This window comes from Podarcis bocagei, assembly GCF_964188305.1.
Source record: "Podarcis bocagei genome assembly, chromosome: 2".
Taxonomy (NCBI): Eukaryota; Metazoa; Chordata; class Lepidosauria; order Squamata; family Lacertidae; genus Podarcis; species Podarcis bocagei.
The window spans coordinates 118,989,105-119,011,641 of record NC_138126.1 but is presented as its reverse complement, the minus strand read 5'-3'; the positions used below and the strand labels follow the sequence as shown (position 1 = coordinate 119,011,641).

The 22,537-nt window shown below is 45.9% G+C and overlaps 2 protein-coding genes and 1 long non-coding RNA gene across 5 annotated transcripts in view; 1 reads left to right on the top strand and 2 right to left on the bottom strand.

Moving 5' to 3' along the window:
- Positions 1–15,996, top strand: part of IL23A (interleukin 23 subunit alpha) — a 38,072-nt gene extending 22,076 nt beyond the window's left edge. Inside the window, exons 1-4 of one of the 2 annotated variants that reach the window (XM_081181580.1) lie at positions 1,723–2,959; positions 5,047–5,130; positions 9,880–10,005; positions 15,516–15,996. In XM_081181580.1, the coding sequence (XP_081037706.1) occupies positions 2,774–2,959; positions 5,047–5,130; positions 9,880–10,005; positions 15,516–15,680 (561 nt within the window). In that variant the 5' untranslated portion in view covers positions 1,723–2,773 and the 3' untranslated portion in view covers positions 15,681–15,996. Of the gene's footprint in view, positions 1–1,722; positions 2,960–5,046; positions 5,131–9,879; positions 10,006–15,515 lie in introns of those variants that run through there. The other variant, XM_081181581.1, reaches the window with a different exon arrangement.
- On the bottom strand, positions 1,994–4,404 carry LOC308580266. The gene is made up of 2 exons (XR_014004765.1): positions 3,914–4,404; positions 1,994–3,180 (listed from the first exon to the last, which is right to left on the bottom strand). It is a non-coding gene; the product is annotated as an uncharacterized lncRNA (long non-coding RNA).
- A 2,049-nt stretch (positions 15,997–18,045) lies between the features above and the next one.
- The window catches only part of STAT2 (signal transducer and activator of transcription 2), a 51,028-nt gene continuing 46,536 nt past the window's right edge, over positions 18,046–22,537 (bottom strand). For both annotated transcript variants that reach the window (XM_081181289.1, XM_081181290.1), the window contains exons 23-24: positions 19,986–20,188; positions 18,046–19,802 (exon numbers count right to left, since the gene is read on the bottom strand). In XM_081181289.1, the coding sequence (XP_081037415.1) occupies positions 19,627–19,802; positions 19,986–20,188 (379 nt within the window). In that variant the 3' untranslated portion in view covers positions 18,046–19,626. The remainder of the gene's footprint in view (positions 19,803–19,985; positions 20,189–22,537) is intronic.

Sequence of the window (22,537 nt, the reverse complement as noted above, 5' to 3'; positions counted from 1 at the left end):
TGTTGTTGAGCTACAACTTCCATCACTCCTGACCCTTGTCTAAGTTGGCTTGGAATGATGAGAGTTGTGATCAAACATCTAGGGATCCAAGGTTGAAGAACACTGCTGTACAGTGCCAAGCACAATGTCAATGCTATATGTATGGATTAATAAACTGATCTGGGTTAGGCGCAAGCAGAAATGTGGAAGCCAACGCTATTATTATTATTATTATTATTATTATTATTATTATTATTATTATTATTATTATTATTAAATACCCCGCCCATCTGGCTGGGTTTCCCCAGCCACTCTGGGTGGCTTCCAACAAAATATTAAAAATATAAATAACAGGGATGGCAAACTTCCAAGAGAGTGTGATCTACTCACAGAGTTAAAAACTGGCAGTGATCTACCCCCTTTTGGGGGGTTCAGGTCAAGGTTGTTGAGCTTCTTTAGGGAAGAGGAAAGCGACGTTGAACTTTTTTTTAGGAAGGAAAGCCCTGTGGGCCTTTTGGTGGTTCAGGTCATTTTAGGGGTGCAGGAAAATATGTTGAGCTTTTTTTAGGGGAGCCAAAGTTTTTTAGCTTCTTTGGGGGGAGCCACTGATCAACCAGTGATCTACCACAGACATCGAGTGATCTACCGGTAGTTCACGATCTACCTGTTGGACATGCCTGCAATAAAACATCAAACATTTTAAATTTCCTGCTACAGGGCTGCCTTCAGGGGTCTTCTAAAAGTCAGATAGTTGTTCATTTCCTTGACATCTGATGGGAGGGTGTTCCATAGGACGGGTGCCACTACTGAGAAGGCCCTCTGCCTGGTTCCCTGTAACATCACTTCTCGCAGTGATCCTTGGAGCTGGACCTCAGTGTCTGAGCTGAGCAATGGGGGTGGAGATGCTTCTTCAGAAAGCCCTCGGCCAGGTTCCCTGTAACTTCACTTGAGGTCCTCATTTGAATTTTGAATTCTTAATTTGACAACTATAATGTTCTTCCCTTGGGCTGCCATTGAAGACAGTTCAGAAACTTCAGCTGATTTAGGACGTGGCAAAAATGGGTGCTCCATTGTCTTATATTGCTCTTCTTCCCATTCATTTTTAGTTAATTTCTGGGCTTAATTCAATATGATACTGCTAAACTTTAAACCCTTTAAGGCTTGAACACTGAAAACTGAAAGGGAAAGAGAAGCTATCCAGAGCTCTGGGATGAAAACAGTACTTCTGTCAACAGTGGCAAACAAACCACTCAGCCAATAACAGAGGGAGCTTCCACATTGTCACTATTTTCATGTAGAATTCAATTCACATATTGGAAAATTCAGGTGATAACTGCTCTTGCACAACAGCCCCTCTCTCTGGACTTTTTGCAATAAGGAAAGTGAAGGTGAATGCACTGGAAAGTGTAGAAAAATACTGGCACCATCTAAGCTTCCTGAAAACAAAGCAGAATGTGTGCTCAATAAATAGCAAAAATCGTCTAACCTTCCTGCAAACAAATCAGGAAAAATGCTCAACGAAAAGGTCATCTGGATGCAACCAGAGTGAACATTTGAACGGGCAACTCTGTTATTGTGTTTATTGCTCTGCTTGTAGGCTTCTGTTTTTTAAAAAACTGGTGAAAGGCAAGAGATAGGACTTGGGTATTAGGATTACAGAAAGTACCCCAAAAAAGCCACCCCAGACTGTTGAAGATCTTGTGGCGAGCTTGGGACTTATCTCCACGTGTGGTGGCCATGCCCTAGGGACAATTTTATTTTCTGAAACCACCCTTTTTCACAGATCAGCCTTTGAATACGCCTTAGCCCTATTGAACTTATTTAAGATGCTAACCAAGATGTTGTCTTTAAAGACTTTTTGCTTCATCTTTTACTGCCAGTGCATCTAGAGATAATGCACTGGAGGAGCGGGAGCGTCATTCCCTCGACTCACGATATGGTCAGGTTTGGACTGTTGCTTCAGCTGAGGAATAAACCTGTCAACTTCAAAAAGCACCCACAAAAACAGACAGAATTTTCCACCGCTTGCTATTCCTTTATTCAATTCATCAACACATCGGGATAGAGACAACAACTACTGACCATGCCTGGCCACTTGTGAAAAGACATGTTTGACATTGATCTGCATCTGGATGATTCTGTGACGTCATGTGTTCACATCACCAGCAATGTTATTACATTTGCAATTGCCTGTCATTTTTTTGACTGGTTTGAAAATAACAGGGGCTTTATTTTTTTTGTTTTATTTTTTTAAAGGAGGGTTTTGTATGTGTGGTGGAGAAAGGGGCGCTGAGGGACTGGTGGGAGCTGGGGAAATAGAAGACCAGCTTCTTGGTTTCCTCTTCCCGGATAATTTTCTGACATAGGTATTAGATGATGTATGATTTGGATTTTCTGTGTGCAGGTAGGGAGAAAAAAGGGAGTTTTGTGCTTTGCCCACCCTCCTTGGAGATGCCTACGCTCTGAACCCATTAGGCAAATGAACCAATTTCTGAGGTGACCCACAATCCACACTGGAGTGCCCAGACCACGGTGTCACTTCTGCTTTTCTTCCAGTGGACTTAGCAGTGTCACTGTCACCATGAATGGGATCTGCTGGACTTAGCTCTGCTCCCTGACATCACTGCAGTTGTAGTACAATCCCCACCTGTCAGGCCCAGAAGGGAAATCCCCACTATTTGCCTGAGTCAACCTGTGGCAGGGAATATAAATAGAGGGATCCTGGTTCCTCAAACAATCAGTCTCAAGGCAAGACCTCGTGAATCATCCCAGGCTCTATCTGAATTCCTCAGAGATGCAGAACAACTCAAGGAACCTCAGGGCAAGCTGTCTTCTGGGCTTCTTGCTGCTACTGGTTGCTGCTTCCAGGGGGATGAGGCTGCCCAGGGAAAACAAGCCTTCCTGGAAGGATTGCAAAGATGCCTCTCAGGAGATACTCAGCGAGTTGTGGAAGCTGAGGCTAGAGGAGAAGGTGATGGTGGTGAGTAAAAATAGAATTCATTGCTTTTGCTCAGCAAAGCAGTCTGAGGTTCCAAAGAGGAGCGTGGATCGCGACAGAGCTCCAACAGCGAAGACGTTTGCATCGTGACACTTTTCAAGGCCGGTTTATTATGGCCTATGCTTTTTCTGGACCACTTTGTCAGATGCATATGAAATGGTATCCTGTATTGGCAAACATTGGGGACACATGCCAGTGGAGGGCTGGAATACAAAGGAGCGAGTTTGGTAGGGAAATGAATTAAAGGATAGCAAAGAACGGACACTGACAATTAGCCTGAAAGCAGAACCGTTCTGTTCTCCAGACTGGCTTAGGGTTCAGAAAAGTTCATTTGTGGGGCGTTTCATGATTGAGCATTCCTCACAGAAAAGTGACCTAGAGGGGAAAGGTTGCGGTTTAGAGATGGAGATGAATGGCCAAATCTATCCATTTCAGTTTTTCTCAGTGTCTTCCCTTTTTTTAAGTATGAAGTACAGTTCTCCACATTTCCACCTCAGTTGGCAATTTGTTTTTTCAAAGTCCTCATGAAAATCCACCAGCATTTTAGTGCAACCAGCAGTTTGTATGCAATTTTGCACTGATATATTATGGAAAGAAGTTACAGGGAACCAGGCAAAGGGCCTTCTTGGTAGTGGCTCCTACCCTATGGAGCGCCCTCCCATCAGATGTCAAGGAAATACGTAAATACATACTTCAGAAGACATCTGAAGGCAGCCTTGTTTAGGGAAGTTTTTAATGTTTGATGTTTTATTATGCTTTTATATTTGCTGGAAGCTGCCCAGAGTGGCTGGGGCAACCCAGCCAGATAGGCAGGGTACAAATAATTAAATTATTATTACTATTATTACTATTTTTATTATTACTTGCAAACCAATTTCCCGTAATATGAAGCATTTCTGATATGTTATTTTCACCATTTTATGCATTTATACTCACACTTTACTTCAGTATATGCATTTTTATGCCCAGGTTGGCATTGCAGAATTCGGAGAAGTTCAAAGAATTTCAAAGGATGGCTGTCTTTTGGTTCTCATATTGTTTTAGAAAGTGCAGATTAGGGAGATTCACCTGTAAATGAGAGCTAGATTGACTTTCTTCCCCCATCCCTAGTGGTGGAGCCACTCTTTTGCATTTATATTTAGTTATATTTATTTAATCCCCCCATACTGTCTTTCAGAGAAAACCCTCATAAAGTGGCTTATACATAAAACTGTTCTATTCATTTCAGTAAAACATAGTCATTTTATACAGCTGCTGAAAACTTGTCATAATCTGGCAGGGCACTCCTATAACACTAGTTTTAGTTATTATTATTCTATTCATAAAAATATTTATATCATTAAAAGTATGTCAGTGGTTTGTAGCAATAAAAATTAAATATGTACAACAAAATCCATATAAAAAAGAAAAACAAAAAACAGACATCCATTAACCACTGTGGAAGGAAATATTCTTAATTGCCTGCATAGGCTTGGCAGAATAGAAAGATATTCTGCACACATTTAAAAGTTGGCACAGAAGGTACCTGGTTAATTCCTCTTGGCAGAAGATTAAACAATTTAAGCACTGTAAACTGGTGGTTTTCAACCAGTGTGCTGTGGCACCCTGGGGTGCCTTGAATGGTGGACATGGGTGCCGCGGGCAACACTGGCCTCTGTCCCTCATTCCTTCCCTCCCTCCTCTGATGCCCTCTCCTGTCTCTGCCTCCCAAAGGCTTGCACAGCTGTTAGATGCAGCCTCCGTGGCTACAAGCTCCCCAGGCAAATGATGCCTCTGGGGCTGGCCAGGGGGTGCTTCCCAGGCCCCTGTGGGGCAGTGTGAGGAGGCACCTCGCTTTGGGACGAGGGGGGGGCAGGTCAGAGACCAGGGGCAGCAGCTGCCCAGAGGACTCCCAAGGAGAGGGGAGAAGAGAGGAGGCTGAGGGAACACTCCACAAGGGTGTTTGAGAAAGAGGTGAGAAAGAGAGATTGTAAGGTGGAACGCAAGGCAGGAGGAATACCAGAAGCGGGGCTTGAGGCCTGCTCAAGATACATCTTTACACCGAGTTTCTCTTTATCACCCCCCCTCAGGAGGCAAATACGAGTGTTTCACTTCCCCAGAGGATTGAATGCAGAGACAAATGTGATCCAGATTCATTGGGCAATAATAAAATGGTAAGTGTTTTTGCGAGCGCACGCGCTGAACCCTGTCCGTTTAGACAAGAGACCAAAGTATGGGTTCAAATTGGCCACAACTTTATTTAACTTCAGAATGTGGGAAATTTGGCATAGGCCTTGGCATGTAACCCTCTCAGCCTGTCTGGGACTGAGGATGTGCAAGGCAAAGTGGTACAGTTGGAGGGGACTGTAAAGGACAAACGTACACAGCATATCCTCCCACCTTACCTCCGCCGGGAGTTTGACCTACATGCCGCCGCACTAGGGCCAGGGACTCCCGCAATCAACCCTTTAATGGGCCCTGCAAACACTGCCGTGTGGGCGTGCATGTAATGCCTCCCCCCCCCCAACTTGAAGATAGACTAAAGGATACCTTAGGTAAAGGTAAAGGGACCCCTGGCCATTAGATCCAGTCGTGGCCGACTCTGGGGTTGCGGCGCTCATCTCACTTTATTGGCCGAGGGAGCCGGCGTAGAGCTTCTAGGTCATGTGGCCAGCATGACTAAGCCGCTTCTGGCGAACCAGAGCAGTGCACAGAAACGCTGTTTACCTTCCCGTCGGAGTGGTACCTATTTAGCTACTTGCACTTTGATGTGCTTTTGAACTGCTTGGTTGGCAGGAGCAGGGACCGAGCAACGGGAGCTCACTCCGTTGCGGGGATTCGAACTGCTGACCTTCTGATCGGCAAGTCCTAGGCTCTGTGGTTTAACCCACAGCGCCACCCATGTCCCTAAAGGATACCTCGCCAAGGCCTAAAAACCGCCACCCGAGGCCCTAAGGGGCCTTGCCGCCAAGAAACCCACAGCTGAAGAACAAACACCTGTCCGCCCAATCTTTGAGGCCTGGCAACCAAAGCTCATTTCCCAGGGGCGTCAAATGCACTCCATTAGCCCTAAACAGCCCGCCCTTCTCCACTCTGATGGTGAGATGTGGAATAGAGAGTCTGCCAATTGGCCGCATGGTGTTGCGCATGGCCCTGTTGATTTTCTGCACTGCATAATCGAAGGAAGAGGGCCTGTTAACCCCTCTCCAGCACAGGCGGGGAAGGAGATTGGACTAGCAGATGGTCATTGCCGGGTACATGGCCTGCAAGCTTTTGACGTCTGCCCTGGCGGCCAGGGTCAGGGCAATGCCTTTCCCCCACACCAAGTCGTTCTCTCCCAGGTGCAGAACCAAAACCTTTGGTGGTCTGTGTGCAGCTGCCGCCCTCAGCAGCATGGACATCAAGATGGACCAAAACATGCCCCGCCGGCCCACCCAATAGACATGTACCTTGGGGTGGATGACAAGACTGCGGCCCCAGTCATGACGAGGCATAGGCTGCCGCCCAGTGAACGATGCTATGCCCCACCACCCATACCTTCGTGCTGGACAGACCTGCAAGAAAACTAAAGTGCAGCCAGTAGTGATGTATGGAAGTGAGAGCTGGACCATAAAGAAGGCTGATCGCCGAAGAATTGATGCTTTTGAATTATGGTGTTGGAGGAGACTCTTGAGAGTCCCATGGACTGCAAGAAGATCAAACCGATCCATTCTGAAGGAAATCAGCCCTGAGTGCTCACTGGAAGGACAGATCGTGAAGCTGAGGCTCCAATACTTTGGCCACTTCATGAGAAGAGAAGACTCCCTGGAAAAGACCCTGATGCTGGGAAAGATGGAGGGCACAAGGAGAAGGGGACGACAGAGGACGAGATGGTTGGACAGTGTTCTCAAAGCTACCAGCATGAGTTTGACCAAACTGTGGGAGGCAGTGGAAGACAGGAGTGCCTGGTGTGCTCTGGTCCATGGGGTCACGAAGAGTCGGACATGGCTAAACGACAAAACAACAACAACAACAAGGATGGCGTGCCAGGACAAATGTAACCCTTGTACGCCTCAGAACGCCAGCAACCCAGCTCCTTGATGCAGGCAGAGTCTGGTCTGCCACTAAAGTGGCAGCTCCAATATGAAAAGAGTGCCCAAAGTATTACAAGGGGTCACCGCCACAGGCCACTGTAACTTTACGCAAGACTGCTTGAGAAAAGGGCCGTTGTGCTTGGGACGTACCCTGAGGAACCGGCGCATGTCCGGACACCGACCCAGGCCCTCCTGTTCTGCCGGGGCCAGTGTTAAGGTGCCCCCTTTCCTTAACTGGTCAGTTTTTGAAGACCGGATCCTGACCTTCAGAGTAGGCCCAGAGAACTTAATGTCAGTCTGTGGTGCCTGAATGAGGGGAAGATGAGTCAGCCGCCACGCATTCCCCAATGCGCAGGGCACCGAAGGAGGCTAGGGAGACTGCTGCATGGAACAGACGTATTTCATAATTTGACCAGCAGACCCCCGGTAATTTTCCCCAAATTAATCTAAAAGACAATATGGTCAGTAAAAAATAATAAGAAATCCTGTCTGTATCTATTTCCAGAGGGGCATTAGTCTGTTGCAGCAAAAACAACAAAAGTCACTTCTAGACAGCCTGTTTACTGAGCCTTAAGTCCTGATTTCTTTGCACAACGTTTGCATGGAATTTAATAAATGTCTGTCATTTATTGACAACGCATTCCAACTTGCCTCCCAGGAAGTTAATGCCTCACCTTTCATTTTCCTGTCAAGTTCCTAACCACAAAAAGAGTCAATGTTTTTTTTTTGGGGGGTGAGTGTGTTTGTTGCGCAAGAGCACCAAATCCACTTTAACTGCACAACCTGAATTTGCTAGTTTCTGCTTGAAAAACAGAAGTCTTGTGGCACCTTAAAGACTAAGGCTGTGTACACGCTATTCCTTTAAAGCACATTTGAACCACATTCTTTCCCTCAAAGATTTCTGGGCGCTGTAGTTTGTTAAGAATTTCCGGGAATTGTAATTCTGTTGAGGGGTAATCGACAATGCCCAGAATTTTTTGGGCAGCGGAACAGGGGAGCAGAATGTTTTATTAAAGGTATTGTAACAGATTTGTAAAAGGATTCTTGGTCGCTTCCTCTAGTGTGCATTTTACATTTGGCTTCAGGTTAAGGGCAGAGGCAACCATGCAAAATTGGCAATAGTCAGCAGCTCAGGACATTTTTTACCTCCCCGCCCCACCACCCTCAGTTTTGATTAGGATAATGCTATCAAAACTGCATTCTGGGTGAAGTTGGGTTCCCTGGCTGGAAGCATAGCATTAGTTTGTCAACTGGGAAATAGATCTCGCTGGAAGACAATGGACGTTCCAACGCAATATGCGTTGGGTGTTTCCCTGAAGTCACGGTCTTTCCCTCTGGTAACATTGGGAAGACCCAAGAGGCTTGACACAGTGCCCTATTCCAAACCAAGAACGTGCCCTGGAACTCATCCCATGAAGCTTAGCAACAACCAGGAAGTTCCACAGCAGACACTCAGAGTTTCTTTGGCAAGCACTTAGATGTGGAAATGGTTCCCTGAAGGCAGAAAGAAAGTTGTTATACCACACACTATATCATTATCCAGACTCTTTCTTACAAACCTAAGGGATGAGCGAAGTGTTGAGAGTGTTTTCGGTTCTGGCACTGGAAGGCCTGGTTCCTAAACCATGGCCTGTGGACTATAAGCTTCCTTCAGGTGGACCACAGCAGATCCACATTGCTTTTTAATTGCTGCTTTTGTTGTCATTATTATTTATTAAATTTGTATTATTTCTTCCACTGCTTTTATTTCTTGCCTTGTATTTTTCTTGCCAGTTATTTTTTTATTGGTTTTCCAAATTTTTAACAAATCCATAGCAGATTAAGCAAATTTTATACCACTTTTAAAAAGAAAGAAAAAGATTTCCCACCCCCTTCTTGGATAATTAATTACTCCTTATTGCTGATTTTATGTCATAGTTATCTTTAATTTGCTTTTGTTTTTCCTTTTATCCGTATCCATCAGCTATCCCTTTGGTAATTCCTGCTCGTATATTAGTTAACGTTTCCAGTATCGTCAAGTGACGATATTCTGGCATTGCATTTTATTGCATTGCTACGTTAATTCTGTGAAAAGCAAATGAAATTAATTACAGTGCAAGAAAGAAAAGCAGCAAAATAAAAAGAACGCAATTACTAACTTTACAGCATCTAGCACCATGCATTAGAATGTTAGAATTCCTTCTCCATGATCGCAGTCATGGGATTTTTGTCTATCACATGACAGTGTATGTTTTGATCCCACAGAGTGGGAAGTGACAAAGACAAGATGTTTGTGTTACTGTGTTCCGTGAAGTGGGACTATTGTCCTTTGTTCTTTTTCTCTTTGCTGTCTGATGCTAGAGAGAGAGGGAGCCATGTTGCAGTGCTCCATATGTGTTTATATATAAATAAAGTAGATTAGCCAAAATGCTGAGTTGATGAGGTCTGTTAGGCAACTGCGAAGATTCTGCCAATCCCTAAGTATGCCGATGTCTGTTGGCATCGGTCGCTGTGATGTTTGGGCTGAAGAAAGCTTTTGAAGCTCCCAAACGAACGACCAGGAGGGAGAGAACATGTCAGTCGGGCATGTGTCTCTATCAGGGTCCTACTCGAGTGTAGGACGAGCTCCTGACATAGAATTGCTACAAGAGGAGTGGTTAAAACCCTGCAGGAGCCTTTAGCCTGGTCTCATAACATCAAATTAGGGAGCAGAATTTCAAGATCAAAGGGTGTGACTCTCAGCAGTTTTGTGACTCTTACATGTGACTCTCAGCAGTTTTGGACCCAACGCTGCAAGATCTGATGCTTGCTGCAGCCTGAGCCTGTCCTGTAAACTAACAAAATAAAATAAGTTTCTACTCTCCTTCCTAGGGCTGCCTGGGAAAAATCCACCAAGGACTTCACCATTATCATGAACTTCTGGTGCGCGTTTTCCCCCCGACGTCAAACACCGAGCTCAAAAACACCCTGTATAAACTATTGCAACTCGTTTCAAAGGTGGGTACATGTTTTATAGGGGTTGAATGGGTTTGGCCACAGGGAGGCCTCGGGATCATGCATGAAGGTCGGAGGCAAATTGAAAGAGTCAATGAAGCAAACCGTGCAAAGGCACGCGGACATGAGATGGATTTTTGTTTTTAAAGCAACCATGCTAACGTCACTGCTGTACTGCCCAAGAAGACCAGTGAGCTAATCAGTTGGTGAAGGAAGTGGAAAAGGAGATAATATAGAAGGATGCATGAGTTGCGAGGAAGGCACATCTGAGTCTAGCTATGCTAGGACAGCGCAACCAAAGGTGCAGTCTTGTTCTGCTTTGCAAGTGTCCCCAAGTCCCAAATGCATTTGCAAATGCATTGTTACGTCTGCATTCCCTCTACATTGGAGGCTCTGCACAGACCGGCTGCATATGGTTGTATCATCATCATCATCATCATCATAATTTATTATTTATACCCCGCCCATCTGGCTGAGTTTCCCCAGCCACTCTGGGCGGCTCCCAAACGAGTGTTAAAAACAATACAGCATTAAATATTAAAAACTTCCCTAAACAGGGCTGCCTTCAGATGTCTTTTAAAGATAGGATAGCTGCTTCTTTCCTTCACATCTGAAGGGAGGGTGTTCCACAGGGTGGGTGCCACTACCGAGAAGGCCCTCTGTCTGGTTCCCTGTAACCTCACTTCTCGCAACAAGGGAACCGCCAGAAGGCCCTCGGCGCTGGATCTCAGTGTCCGGGATGAACGATGGGGTGGAGACGCTCCTTCAGGTATACAGGACCGAGGGCGTCATCATCATCATCATCATCTTAAATGCTGCTCTGGAGGGTAGGACTCGAACCAGGGACATCAAGTTCCAAGAAAGGAGATTCCGACAAAACATCAGGAAGAACTTTCCGACAGTAAGAGCTGTTCAACAGTGGAACAGTCTCCCTTGAGAGGTCATGGACTCTCCTTCCTTGGAGGCTTTTAAGCAGAGGTCGGATGGCCATCTGTCATGTATGATTTAGTTGAGATTCCTGCATCGCTGGGGGTTGGACTAGATGACCCTTGGGGTCCCTTCCCACCCTACAATTCTTTGAAATTTATTACCAAGCCCTTCGTCCCAGGGCAAGTTACAACAATTTAAAAGAGAGTTTTAAAACTTTTTAACAGTTAACCCCCCCCCATAATCACAAAAATATATGTCACCCACAGATGCCCGCACACTGTCTCTATTTAATAATAATAATAATAATAATAATAATAATAATAATAATAATAATTTATTTATACCCCACCCATCTGGCTGGGTCCCCCAAGCCACTCTGGACGGCTTCCAACAAAACACTAAAATACAATAACCTATTAAACATTAAAAGCTTCCCTACACAGGGCTGCCTTTAGATGTCTTCTAAAAGTTTGGTAGTTATTTTTCTCTTTGACATCTGGTGGGAGGGCGTTCCGCAGGGCGGGTGCCACTACAGAGTAGGCCCTCTGCCTGGTTCCCTGTAATTTGGCTTCTCGTAGCGAGGGAACCGCCAGAAGGCCCTCAGCGCTGGACCTCAGTGTCCGGGCTGAATGATGGGGTGGAGACGCTCCTTCAGATATACTGGACCGAGGCCGTTTAGGGCTTTAAAGGTCAGCACCAACACTTTGAATTGTGCCCGGAAACGTACTGGGAGCCAGTGTAGGTCTTTCAAGACTGGTGTTATATGGTCTCGGGTCACCTTCAAAGGTAGCCCCACATAGAGCGCATTGCAGTAGTCCAAGCGAGAGATAACCAGAGCATGCACCACTCTGGCGAGCCAGTCTGTGGGCAGGTAGGGTCTCAGCCTGCATACCAGATGGAGCTGATAAACAGCTGCCCTGGACACAGAACTGACCTGTGCCTCCATGGACAGCTGTGAGTCCAGAATGACTCCCAGGCTGCGCACCTGGTCCTTCAGGGGCACAGTTACCCCATTCAGGACCAGGGAGTCTTCCACACCTGCCCACCTCCTGTCCCCCAAAAACAGTACTTCTGTCTTGTCAGGATTCAACTTCAAGCATGGGACCTGAGATTTAGATTGGTGCCATTTAACTGCATTAAAGTGCTCCAAGGAAGGCAATAAATCCCTGGCTTCCAGCTGCTTTCTTCCTCCGTGCTAGGAAGTGGCCGGATCTCAATGGACATTCAGTCCCACTGAACATCAGTCTTCCTTTAGGGGAGCTGGAAAGATGACGTAGCGCCCTCAAGTGGCTGCAGAGACAGAAACCAGATGTGTAGGCAGCCTACAGCTGGCAGTGAAAGTGAAGGAACACAGAGCTCTCATCCTTACTTACCTTCGCTTCGCCTTTCTAGGCACAGGCTCGGGTTTTCCAGGTCCGTCTCTGATCACTTATTTTTGTCCCGGAGCTTTCCCCAGGTAAACCCACATTCTACTGCTGAATTGGAGCAAACAGCAATTAGGTTTTCTGCAGGTTGCCATTTGCTCCAATTCAGCTATAAAGCACGAGTTCTCCCAGGGAAAGCGCTCGGGACCAGTAAAATCCCCGAATTCCACTTGCCGTGATTCACTTTTGCAGTGTTGTGCAGCTGACAGACCAGTCTGGCCACAATAAGGAAATTTTGCCCGTGGTATGACTATTTTCCACCCACCCACCTCGAGTCTTTGGCACCCTAGCTGCATAATTTAGCAATTCTAAAATATAGACGCGCTTTTACTCTCGCAAGATTGAATATACCGCCTTTGGCTGTACTTGAGGGACAATTCCAACAAATTCCACACGAAAAACGACTATGTCCCTGTGGAGATGGCAGTACCGAATCGGTGGTGTATGTCCTTTTGACTTGCACTTTTTATAAAGACTTGAGGAATGAGGTTATCACCCCTCTTTTATTGTCCATTCTGGGTCACCCAGCCATTGCCACAGTGTCCTTTCTCTTGGCAGATCAAGGTGAGCAGGTGACAGCAAAGGTTGCAAGGTTTTTAGCCGGGGCAATTAGAATAAGATCCACTATTTGACTATTGATCCGAACCCCCGCAAAACGTATTTTATATAATTGACTTTTTTATCTTTATTTTTTGTACAGTGGTGCCTCGCAAGATGAAAATAATTCGTTCCGCGAGTCTTTTCGTCTTGCGATGTTTTTCGTCTTGCGAAGCACGGTCCGTCGCAACTGCGCCTCTTCAAGTGGCTTTAAGAAAAAAGCGCAAGGCGTTTTCGTCTTGCGAAGCAAGCCCATAGGGAAATTCGTCTAGCGAAGCAACACAAAAACGGAAAACCCTTTCGTCTAGCGAGTTTTTCGTCTTGCGAGGCATTCGTCTTGCGGGGCACCACTGTATATCGTATTGTGTGTTTTATTGCTACGGCTGGTGGCTGATGCAAATAAAGATTCAAAGATACAGTGTGTTGTGCAGCTGAACTGAAACTCGCTGTGCAAATGCTCTCTGGGTTATGTACTTCCTTCCCATACATGCCAAAATGTACTGCATCACCTACAAATTATAAAGTGTGCAATATCCCCCTGGATCCACTTGCCTGGGGACCCGCCCACCCAACAAATCAAATCCTTGCTGAATTGTCAGCGGTCAAAAAATGATCAGGCAAAACAGCAGTCCTGCAATAGCAATCATGAAATAACCAGGGTTGGTTTGCTTTCTCAGTGACACTGGTCACGTGTCTTTCTAAGCTTATATAGTGTGGGATAAGGGCAGAGGCACTGTTACAGAACTAGCCACCTGGGCTGGAAGCGTATTTAACCCTTTGGGGGGATAAGGCTACTGACCCAGATGACTAGGTACCACTTCCTGTCAAAGACAGTGTGCTTCTATATACAGTACTAGCTTCTGAAGATCACAGGAGGGGGGGGGGAAGCGTTTTCGCACCTATAGGCTTCCCAGGACCACTTGGCAGGCCATTGTGAGAACAGGGTTGTTGTTGTTGTTTAGTCATAGAATCATAGAGTTGGAAGAGACCACAGGGGCCATCGAGTCCAACCCCCTGCCAAGCAGGAAACACCATCAGAGCACTCCTGACATATGGTTGTCAAGCCTCTGCTTAAAGACCTCCAAAAAAGGAGACTCCACCACACTCCTTGGCAGCAAATTCCACTGTCGAACAGCTCTTACTGTCAGGAAGTTCTTCCTAATGTTTAGGTGGAATCTTCTTTCTTGTAGTTTGAATCCATTGCTCCGTGTCCGCTTCTCTGGAGCAGCAGAAAACAACCTTTCTCCTTCCTCTATGTGACATCCTTTTATATATTTGAACATGGCTATCATATCACCCCTTAACCTCCTCTTCTCCAGGCTAAACATGCCCAGCTCCCTTAGCCGTTCCTCCTAAGGCATCGTTTCCAGGCCTTTGACCATTTTGGTTGCCCTCCTCTGGACACGTTCCAGTTTGTCAGTGTCCTTCTTGAACTGTGGTGCCCAGAACTGGACACAGTACTCCAGGTGAGGTCTGACCAGAGCAGAATACAGTGGCACTAGTCGTTTAGTCGTGTCCGACTCTTTGTGACCCCATGGACCAGAGCACGCCAGGCACTCCACTCTTCCACTGCCTCCTGCAGTTTGGTCAAACACATGTTGGTAGCTTCGAGAACACTGTCCAACCATCTCGTCCTCTGTCGTCCTCTTCTCCTTACACCCTCCATCTTTCCCAGCATCAGGGTCTTTTCCAGGGAGTCTTTTCTTCTCATGAGGTGGCCAAAGTCTTGGAGCCTCAGCTTCAGGATCTGTCCTTCCAGTGAGCACTCAGGGCTGATTTCCTTAAGAATGGATAGGTTTGATCTTCTTGCAGTCCATGGGACTCTCAAGAGTCTTCTCCAGCACCATAATTCAAAAGCATCAATTCTTCGGAGATCAGCCTTCTTTATGGTCCAGCTCTCATTTCCATACATGTATGGAAGTGAGAGAACAGGATTAGGGCGCAGCAATATATCGTCCCAAACCAGTTTGTTTTTGTTTTTTTGCTTTTGAGTGCTTTATTGATTGAAAACTTTATAACAGAAGTATACAATAGATATTATAGGCAAAATGAAAATTAACAATTATTCATTCTTTAACTAATGCTTGCTTTGTACATCCACTTGAGATTAAATTTGTCAAGTGCTCCGATCTTCCCTTTGCATTCCCGATTTAAATTCCTTAAACATGCGCTTAAGCTTTACTTTCTCCATATTAGTTGACTTACTATAAATTTGGTTTTGTACCATTACCCTATTTACACACCGAAGCTCAATCCATCTAAAATCCGTATCGTGATACCGGTTTCACCATTTTTGACCTGACAATAGAACACGAATCATGATGTACGCAAGCTATGCAAAGATCACGATGCAAGAAAAACACATGAAGCCAACCTAGTCCCATATTTATTTAAGATATCGTGATATATTGGTATATAGCGATGTTTAGCAGGCGATATATCGCGTTGATGAAAACCAGTTTATCGTCCAGCCCTAAACAGGATGCTGGCTTATGTTTCCCCTTGATTCAACAGCAGGGCTCTTTCCTGCGTTCTTAACCCTGATACTTTTCTCTCCTACAGGTTGGAGGAAATATGGAAAGCAGCAGCCCAGGCCTCCCTCCCATTTCGTCAGAATGGGAGAAGCAAGCCTTGCAGGACCCCATCCTGCTTCGCCTGCAGTCCTTCGCCGTCGTGGTGGCAAGAGTCATTTCCCATTGCGCAGCGTTAGCCAGGAATGCAAACTGAGATCGGAGGAGGGAAGCCCAACGCAGAAGGGTGGATTTGTGCGTCCAAGTCGTACGCTTTTCATTGTATTTAATCGACGAACTTAATTTATTGATAGCACACGTGCTGTCGTGCTTTTATTTAACATTTTTATTTAATGTATTAATGTATTTATTTATTTATTTAAACACCGGCCCCAATCCCCGGCTAGTAAGAAACTGGGTGATAAGACGAGGGGGCCAAGATTTGTTTAGGGAAGTTTTTAATGACTGATGTTTTAATGTATTTTTATTCTTTTGTTGGAAGCTGCCCAGATGGGCGGGTAGAAATATGTTGCTGTTATTATTGTAATTTTTTTATTAATTTATTATTATTATTATTATTATTATTATTATTATTATTATTATTATTATTATTATTATTATTATTATTATTATTATTTTAATGTGGGGAGGATCCATGTGCCAACTTTTAAAATGTTTTTTTAAAGGGGAGGGGTTTGTTGAATATCTTCCACATTTTCACGTTTTTATTTGTTTGTTTGAATGCTGTTTTATTCCATTTTGAGGGATGATTTCTTTGGAGGGGTGTATGAATGTTGCACACATTTTGTATGACTTACTCCATTAAAAGCTATTTTAAAAAAATTAGTCCTCCGTGTGCAAAAGGCTCGGCATTCCATTCGCAGAAAAGAGGGAAGAGGTTACAGGGAGAGAGATAAAGGTGAACCATCAAGCCTAGCCAAGGTGCCCCTGCAGTAATATCCCCGTTTCTTTCTGTCTTCTATTTCTCCTGGGGTATGTTCCCGCTCCTCTTACTGGCAGTGCCTCTGGCCCTCCCTGAATTTCATTGTGGGCCGATAATATGCCCCAACATCCAGAGAACAACTGTAGCTGTGTGGCAGCTTTTCCTCTTTTATTCCCACGCCCCCTTTCATTTTTAAATAGCAAAATACCACTGCTCCCAGTACGTTTCCAAGCACGATTCAAAGTGTTGGTGCTGACCTTTAAAGCCCTAAACGGCCTCGGTCCAGTATATCTGAAGGAGCGTCTCCACCCCCATCATTCAGCCCGGACACTGAGATCCAGCGCCGAGGGCCTTCTGGCAGTTCCCTCATTGCGAGAAGTGAGGCTACAGGGAACCAGACAGAGGGCCTTCTCGGTAGTGGCACCTGCCCTGTGGAACGCCCTCCCATCAGATGTCAAAGAGATAAACAATTACCTGACATTCAGAAGACATCTTAAGGCAGCCCTGTTCAGGGAAGTTTTTAATATGTAACGCTGTACTGTTTTTAACACTTGATTGGGAGCCGCCCAGAGTGGCTGGGGAAACTCAGCCAGATGGGCAGGGTATAAATAATTTATTATTATTATTATTATTATTATTATTATTATTATTATTATTATTTGATTGTTGTTTTTAAAGGGGCAGGGATTACACAATGCGACAAAACCAGTACAGTGGTACATTGGGTTACATATGCTTCAGGTTACATATGCTTCATGTTACAGACTCCGCTAACCCAGAAATAGTACCTCGGGTTAAGAACTTTGCTTCAGGATGAGAACAGAAATTGTGCTCTGGCGGTGCGGCAGCAGTAGGAGGCCCCATTAGCTAAAGTGGTGCTTCAGGTTAAGAACAGTTTCAGGTTAAGAACGGACCTCCGGAATGAATTAAGTACTTAACCCGAGGTACCACTGTAATTAAAGCCACCTTTCCCTACCCGGCCAGAAGTGGGGAAAATGTGAGAAGCAATTAAGGACACCTCCAGACTGTTTTGGGAGAGGCTCAAGGGCATTGTGGGGAATGTAGGCTTGCGCAAGTAAAAAAGGATTAAAAGGCCTCATGTATGAGCACAACAAATCCATTTAAAAACCCCAAAAAACCCAACAACCAAGGGGTATTCTGCAGTTAGGAAAGTGGCAAGGAAATGCTCTGAAAATGTGTGGGATGAGCAAATGATTAATGGGAAGCCATGTACACAACCTACCGTTAGGGTTGGGCAATACAGTCATATCTTGGATCCTGAACGCCCTGGAACTCGGACGTTTTGGCTCCCAAACGCCGCAAACCCAGAAGTGATTGTTCCAGTTTGCAAACGTTCTTTTGGAACCCAAACGTCTGACAGGGCTTCCGCAGCTTCTGCAGGAGCTTCCTGCAGCCAATCAAAAGCCGCAATTTGGTTTTCGAATGTTTTGGAAGTCAAACAGACCTCCGAAATGGATTCAGTTCAACTTCCAAAGTCGATATATTGCCCAAGACCATTTTGAAGTCCATATCATGATAACAGTTCCACAGTTTTTGACCTGGCAACGTATCACAAATCATGATGTGTGTGTGTTGTTTATGTGTGCGCGATGCAAAAATCACAATGTGGCGAAAACCATGGAGCCAGCAAAAGTGGATTTTATTACAAAAACAAACACACACAAAACCCCCAACCCTGCCATAGATCAGGTCTGGAAAAAGGTGTGGGAGGATAAGGAAGGAACCTATGGGCCTCTGCAACGATTTGGAAATGACATTAGCAGAACAGTCTCTGAAAAAAATACAAATTGGAAAAGATGACTGAACAGAAGGACCAAAATTCCAGAGAAAAGAGAAACCTCTGTCCATGTTTGCAGGTACCAATATGCAGTTTGATTTGCACCCTCTACTTCTCCAAATGATGGGAAGTTCTGGAGAAGCTGGACTGGACAGGACATCATAAGGACAGGACCATAGCTGTCAACTGACAGATTTGAAAATAAGGGACCAGCAGCCAAAATAAGGGATTTTAGTCAACCAGTTAAAAGGGACCAGATAATCTGGGAGAGCAGTGCCGGTTTTTAGCCCTTCGTTTCCAGAGGTTGCTGCTCAAGACACCAGCCGATGAAACACTGCAATTAAATAACTACAAGCAGCAACCACTTTTTGTGCAAAACGGAGCCCAAGCTACAAAGATGCTGCTGCAGTTCTGTATCTTTTTTCTCGTGCTCCATCTGCAGCTCCCAGTTCCATCAGGCGGGGCAGGAGGAAGGGGGGGAATAGCGCCCGAATTAAACCCGCAGATCAGATCATCTATGCTAGTCTACCACTACAAATCTATGGGAGAAGCGCTTGCGGTCCTTCCTCCGCTTCCCCCCTCCATGGTTAGCCCTTGGAACACCTGCCCGCGCCTCCGCCTCCTCCTCCTCTCTCTGAACTGCTTTCTCTATGGTTGCCCTCGCTCTCCACTCAAGGCTCCTCAGCAATTCATAGGCCGCGCCAGGCTACCCATCTCATTCGGGTCCTTTGGCGGCTCAGCCGCAGTAGGGCCTAGCGGGAGCGGCAGCGGCAGCAGGCAGAGGGGGGGCCCCAGGCAGAGAAGCTCAGTTCGGCGGCCGCGAGGAGGATGGTGGCGGAAGGGCTGAGGCTCCCGCCAGTCCCGGCAGGGAGGGGCTCCCGGGGGCCGAGGCTGGTGAGAGGAGGCCGGAGGGGGGCGGGCCGGGCAGCCAAGCAACACACTTGGAGCCTCCCTCCTCCCTGACCGGCAGGGAGGGAGGGAGAGGAGCTGCTTCCTTTGAAACCCAGGAAATTTAAGGGACACCCATCAATAAGGGACAGCAGCGGGACATGGCGCTGGGATAAGGGAGTTTCCCGCCAAATAAGGGACGCTTGACAGCTATGGATAGGACATGCTTATTTACAAATATACAGGTTGAGCTGGCAGCCGCACACGGGAAGGGCAAGCATGGTAGCCCCCAAATACCTAAAACCCAAACTAGCAGAACTCTGATTGCCTACGCACCCATTTTCAGGCATTCCCAGTCTCCAGCCTCTCTCTCTATCTGAACACTCAAGAGCAACTTCAAAGGTGGTTCAGCATCCTCTTTGAATTGATTAATAAGAAAGCCATGCTCCATGGCGGGGGCACAAGGAAGACAGTAGGCAGTCAGAAGGGAGCAGAGCCACAGTTTTAGGCCTGCATCTTGCCAGAAATCATCACCTATTGAAAATCGCTTTCATCGACATTCAGCTCTGGGATCTCATCAGCCGTCACGTTCAGCTCTGGGATCTCATGAGGCATCACATTCAGTTCTGGGATCTCATCAGACGCCTCAAATAGACGAATGGGTGGTGGTAGCAACTGCTGATCATCACCCGGCAGTGGAAGGAAAGGATCTGGTGTGGAGGAAACAGGAGAGAAGGAGAGAATCATCTGGGAACTGAAGGAGGAAATACTGTAGAGATCTGGTGTGCTGCGACCCAGAATAGAAACCCAAAGCATTGCAAATGTAGCCCCAAGAGACCACCCTCTGTTGCAAGGACTTCACCCCTCAAGAGGGCCACAGATTCACCACTCACCTTGCCTGTCGGACAGAAGGCATTGCAGGCCGCGCGCCAAGCCCGCCAAATCATTGTTCAAGTGCTCATCATCTGCAAGGGCCAAACCATTCAGCCAGGGAGCTTGAACGCCCTGCTCCAATCCCGCCAGATCGTGGTTCAAGTGCTCATCGTCTGCAAGGGCCAAATCATTCGGCCTGGGAACCTGGGCCTCTTCTGGCTGCCTGGATAAATAAGAACATTATAATATATATAATATATATATATATATTTGCTTTCGTAGATTTTCACGGGTACAGGAATGCAGGTTTTGGTGTCTTCGGGTGTCTTCCCGTGTAAGAGTTGGGGTGTCTAGGCGACGTTTCGACGAGGTCTCACTCGTCATCTTCAGGCTGGTGCTTTCGGCTTCTTGTTACTGGAACAGAGCAGGATCTCAGTGTTTGAGTTCCTATAAATACTGTTGAGGGGGTGTGGTGTATAGCCTCCAACGTTCTGGGCAGAGAGGAAGTTCCCAGGTTAGTGTGCCTTTTCTTCTTTTGTTCATTAATTACTTGAGGGATATCTTGAGTGATTTCTTGAGTGATATTCTGAGTACCACTTAGGAGGGTCATTAGGTGTGGATTAGTTGCTAAAGCTTTCGTGTCTTGACCTCTTGAGCTTGTGAAGAGTTTTTCTGAGAAGATGGCTGTACTGCACTTAGTTGTGCTCTGGCTTGGCTTCGTGTATAGGGGCGAGCTGTGGTTTTGTGCCCTGTGCCAGCCAGATCTGTGTAGGGATTGCAGGGGGGTGCAGCATCCGGAGGTGCCACTATGGTTTGGCTACTGGATGGTGTCTGTAATTTATCTGTGGAGAGGGTCTGGGTTTGGGTCTGGTGTGGTTGATTGGAGATGGCGTTCTGTGTGCCTCTGGTTCTGGTGTCGGTTTTTGTGGGGAGGGCTAATTTCCAGATGTCTGGCAGGCGGGACGTGTCGTCACGCTTGTTCATGTTGTGAGGGTGTTTCTCTATCTCGATGGCTTCCATGATTATTCTCTTGTGGTGATGTTCCATGTTAAAGAGCAAAACCAAGCAAAACTATCAAATCTACTCCAAGACCCTACCTACCAACCTATAAAAACAGATCCCACCACCTATCTGGAAAAAACCACCAAATCCAAAATAAAAGCCTCTCCTATCAGTGAAGAAATCCAGCTAAGAATCATCCCCAGAGAAAAATCATCCAGATGCCCCAAACTCTACGGTCTCCCCAAGATACACAAAGAAGGAACACCACTCAGACCAATAGTCAGCTCCATAGGCTCACCTCTACAAAATCTCGCTAAATTTCTCGCTAAGCAACTTCAGCCCTATGCAGAATCTATCGCTTCACACGTTACAAACTCCTTCCAGTTCATAGAAACAATAAAGAAGCAAAACCTACATCCCGATGACCTACTTGTGAGCTTCGATGTTGTATCTCTCTTCACACAAGTGCCCATTAATGAAGCCTTGACAGCCATTCAAAACAAATACAATCCCCCCGAATACATCCTGGACCTGACCAACCACTGCCTAACCAACACGTACTTCATCCACAATGGACAAAGATACAAACAGATAGAAGGAGCACCTATGGGATCACCCCTCTCACCGGTCATCGCAAATCTGTACATGGAACACTTTGAAACCAATGCTTTAGACAAGTCAGAACACAAACCCAAACTTTGGCTCAGATATGTTGACGACACCTTTGTAATTTGGCCACACGGGAAGGAAAAACTAGATAGCTTCCTCACACATCTCAACAGCCTACACCCCAAAATACAATTCACTATGGAAATAGAAGCCAACAACCAACTTCCCTTCCTTGACGTCCTAATCTACAAAAAACCTGATGGCTCCCTAGGACACACTATCTACCGGAAAAAAACACACACCAACCGCTACTTACATGCACAATCACACCACCACCCTGCACAAATAAACTCCGTAGCCAAGACTCTCATCTCCAAAACCAAACGCCTGGCTGACAAAGACCACTTGACAACTGAGTTACAGAATCTCTCAAATGTGTTAATCGCCAACGGATACCAGCAAAACAGGGTTACGAAGCTAATCCAAAAAGAAACACCCCCCAAAAACCAAGACACAGAAGAAAACAATGGCATGGCCCTCCTTCCTTATATCAAGGGCACTACAGATAAAATTAGCAAAATCCTCCATAAACACAATATCAAAACAGCCTTTTGCACCAACCAAAAAATAGCCAATATCCTCAGAAACCCAAAAGATAAAATCCAGTTAGAAAACCAAGGGGTCTATGAAATACCCTGCAAAGTCTGCCCAGCCACGTACATTGGACAAACAAACAGACGAATAAATGCACGTATCGCAGAACACAAGAATGCCGTCAAAAAAGAAGAAAAAACTTCCTCTCTTTACCAACACATGAAAGAAACAGGACACGAAATTAATTTTGCAGATTCCAAATTGCTCTTTAACATGGAACATCACCACAAGAGAATAATCATGGAAGCCATCGAGATAGAGAAACACCCTCACAACATGAACAAGCGTGACGACACGTCCCGCCTGC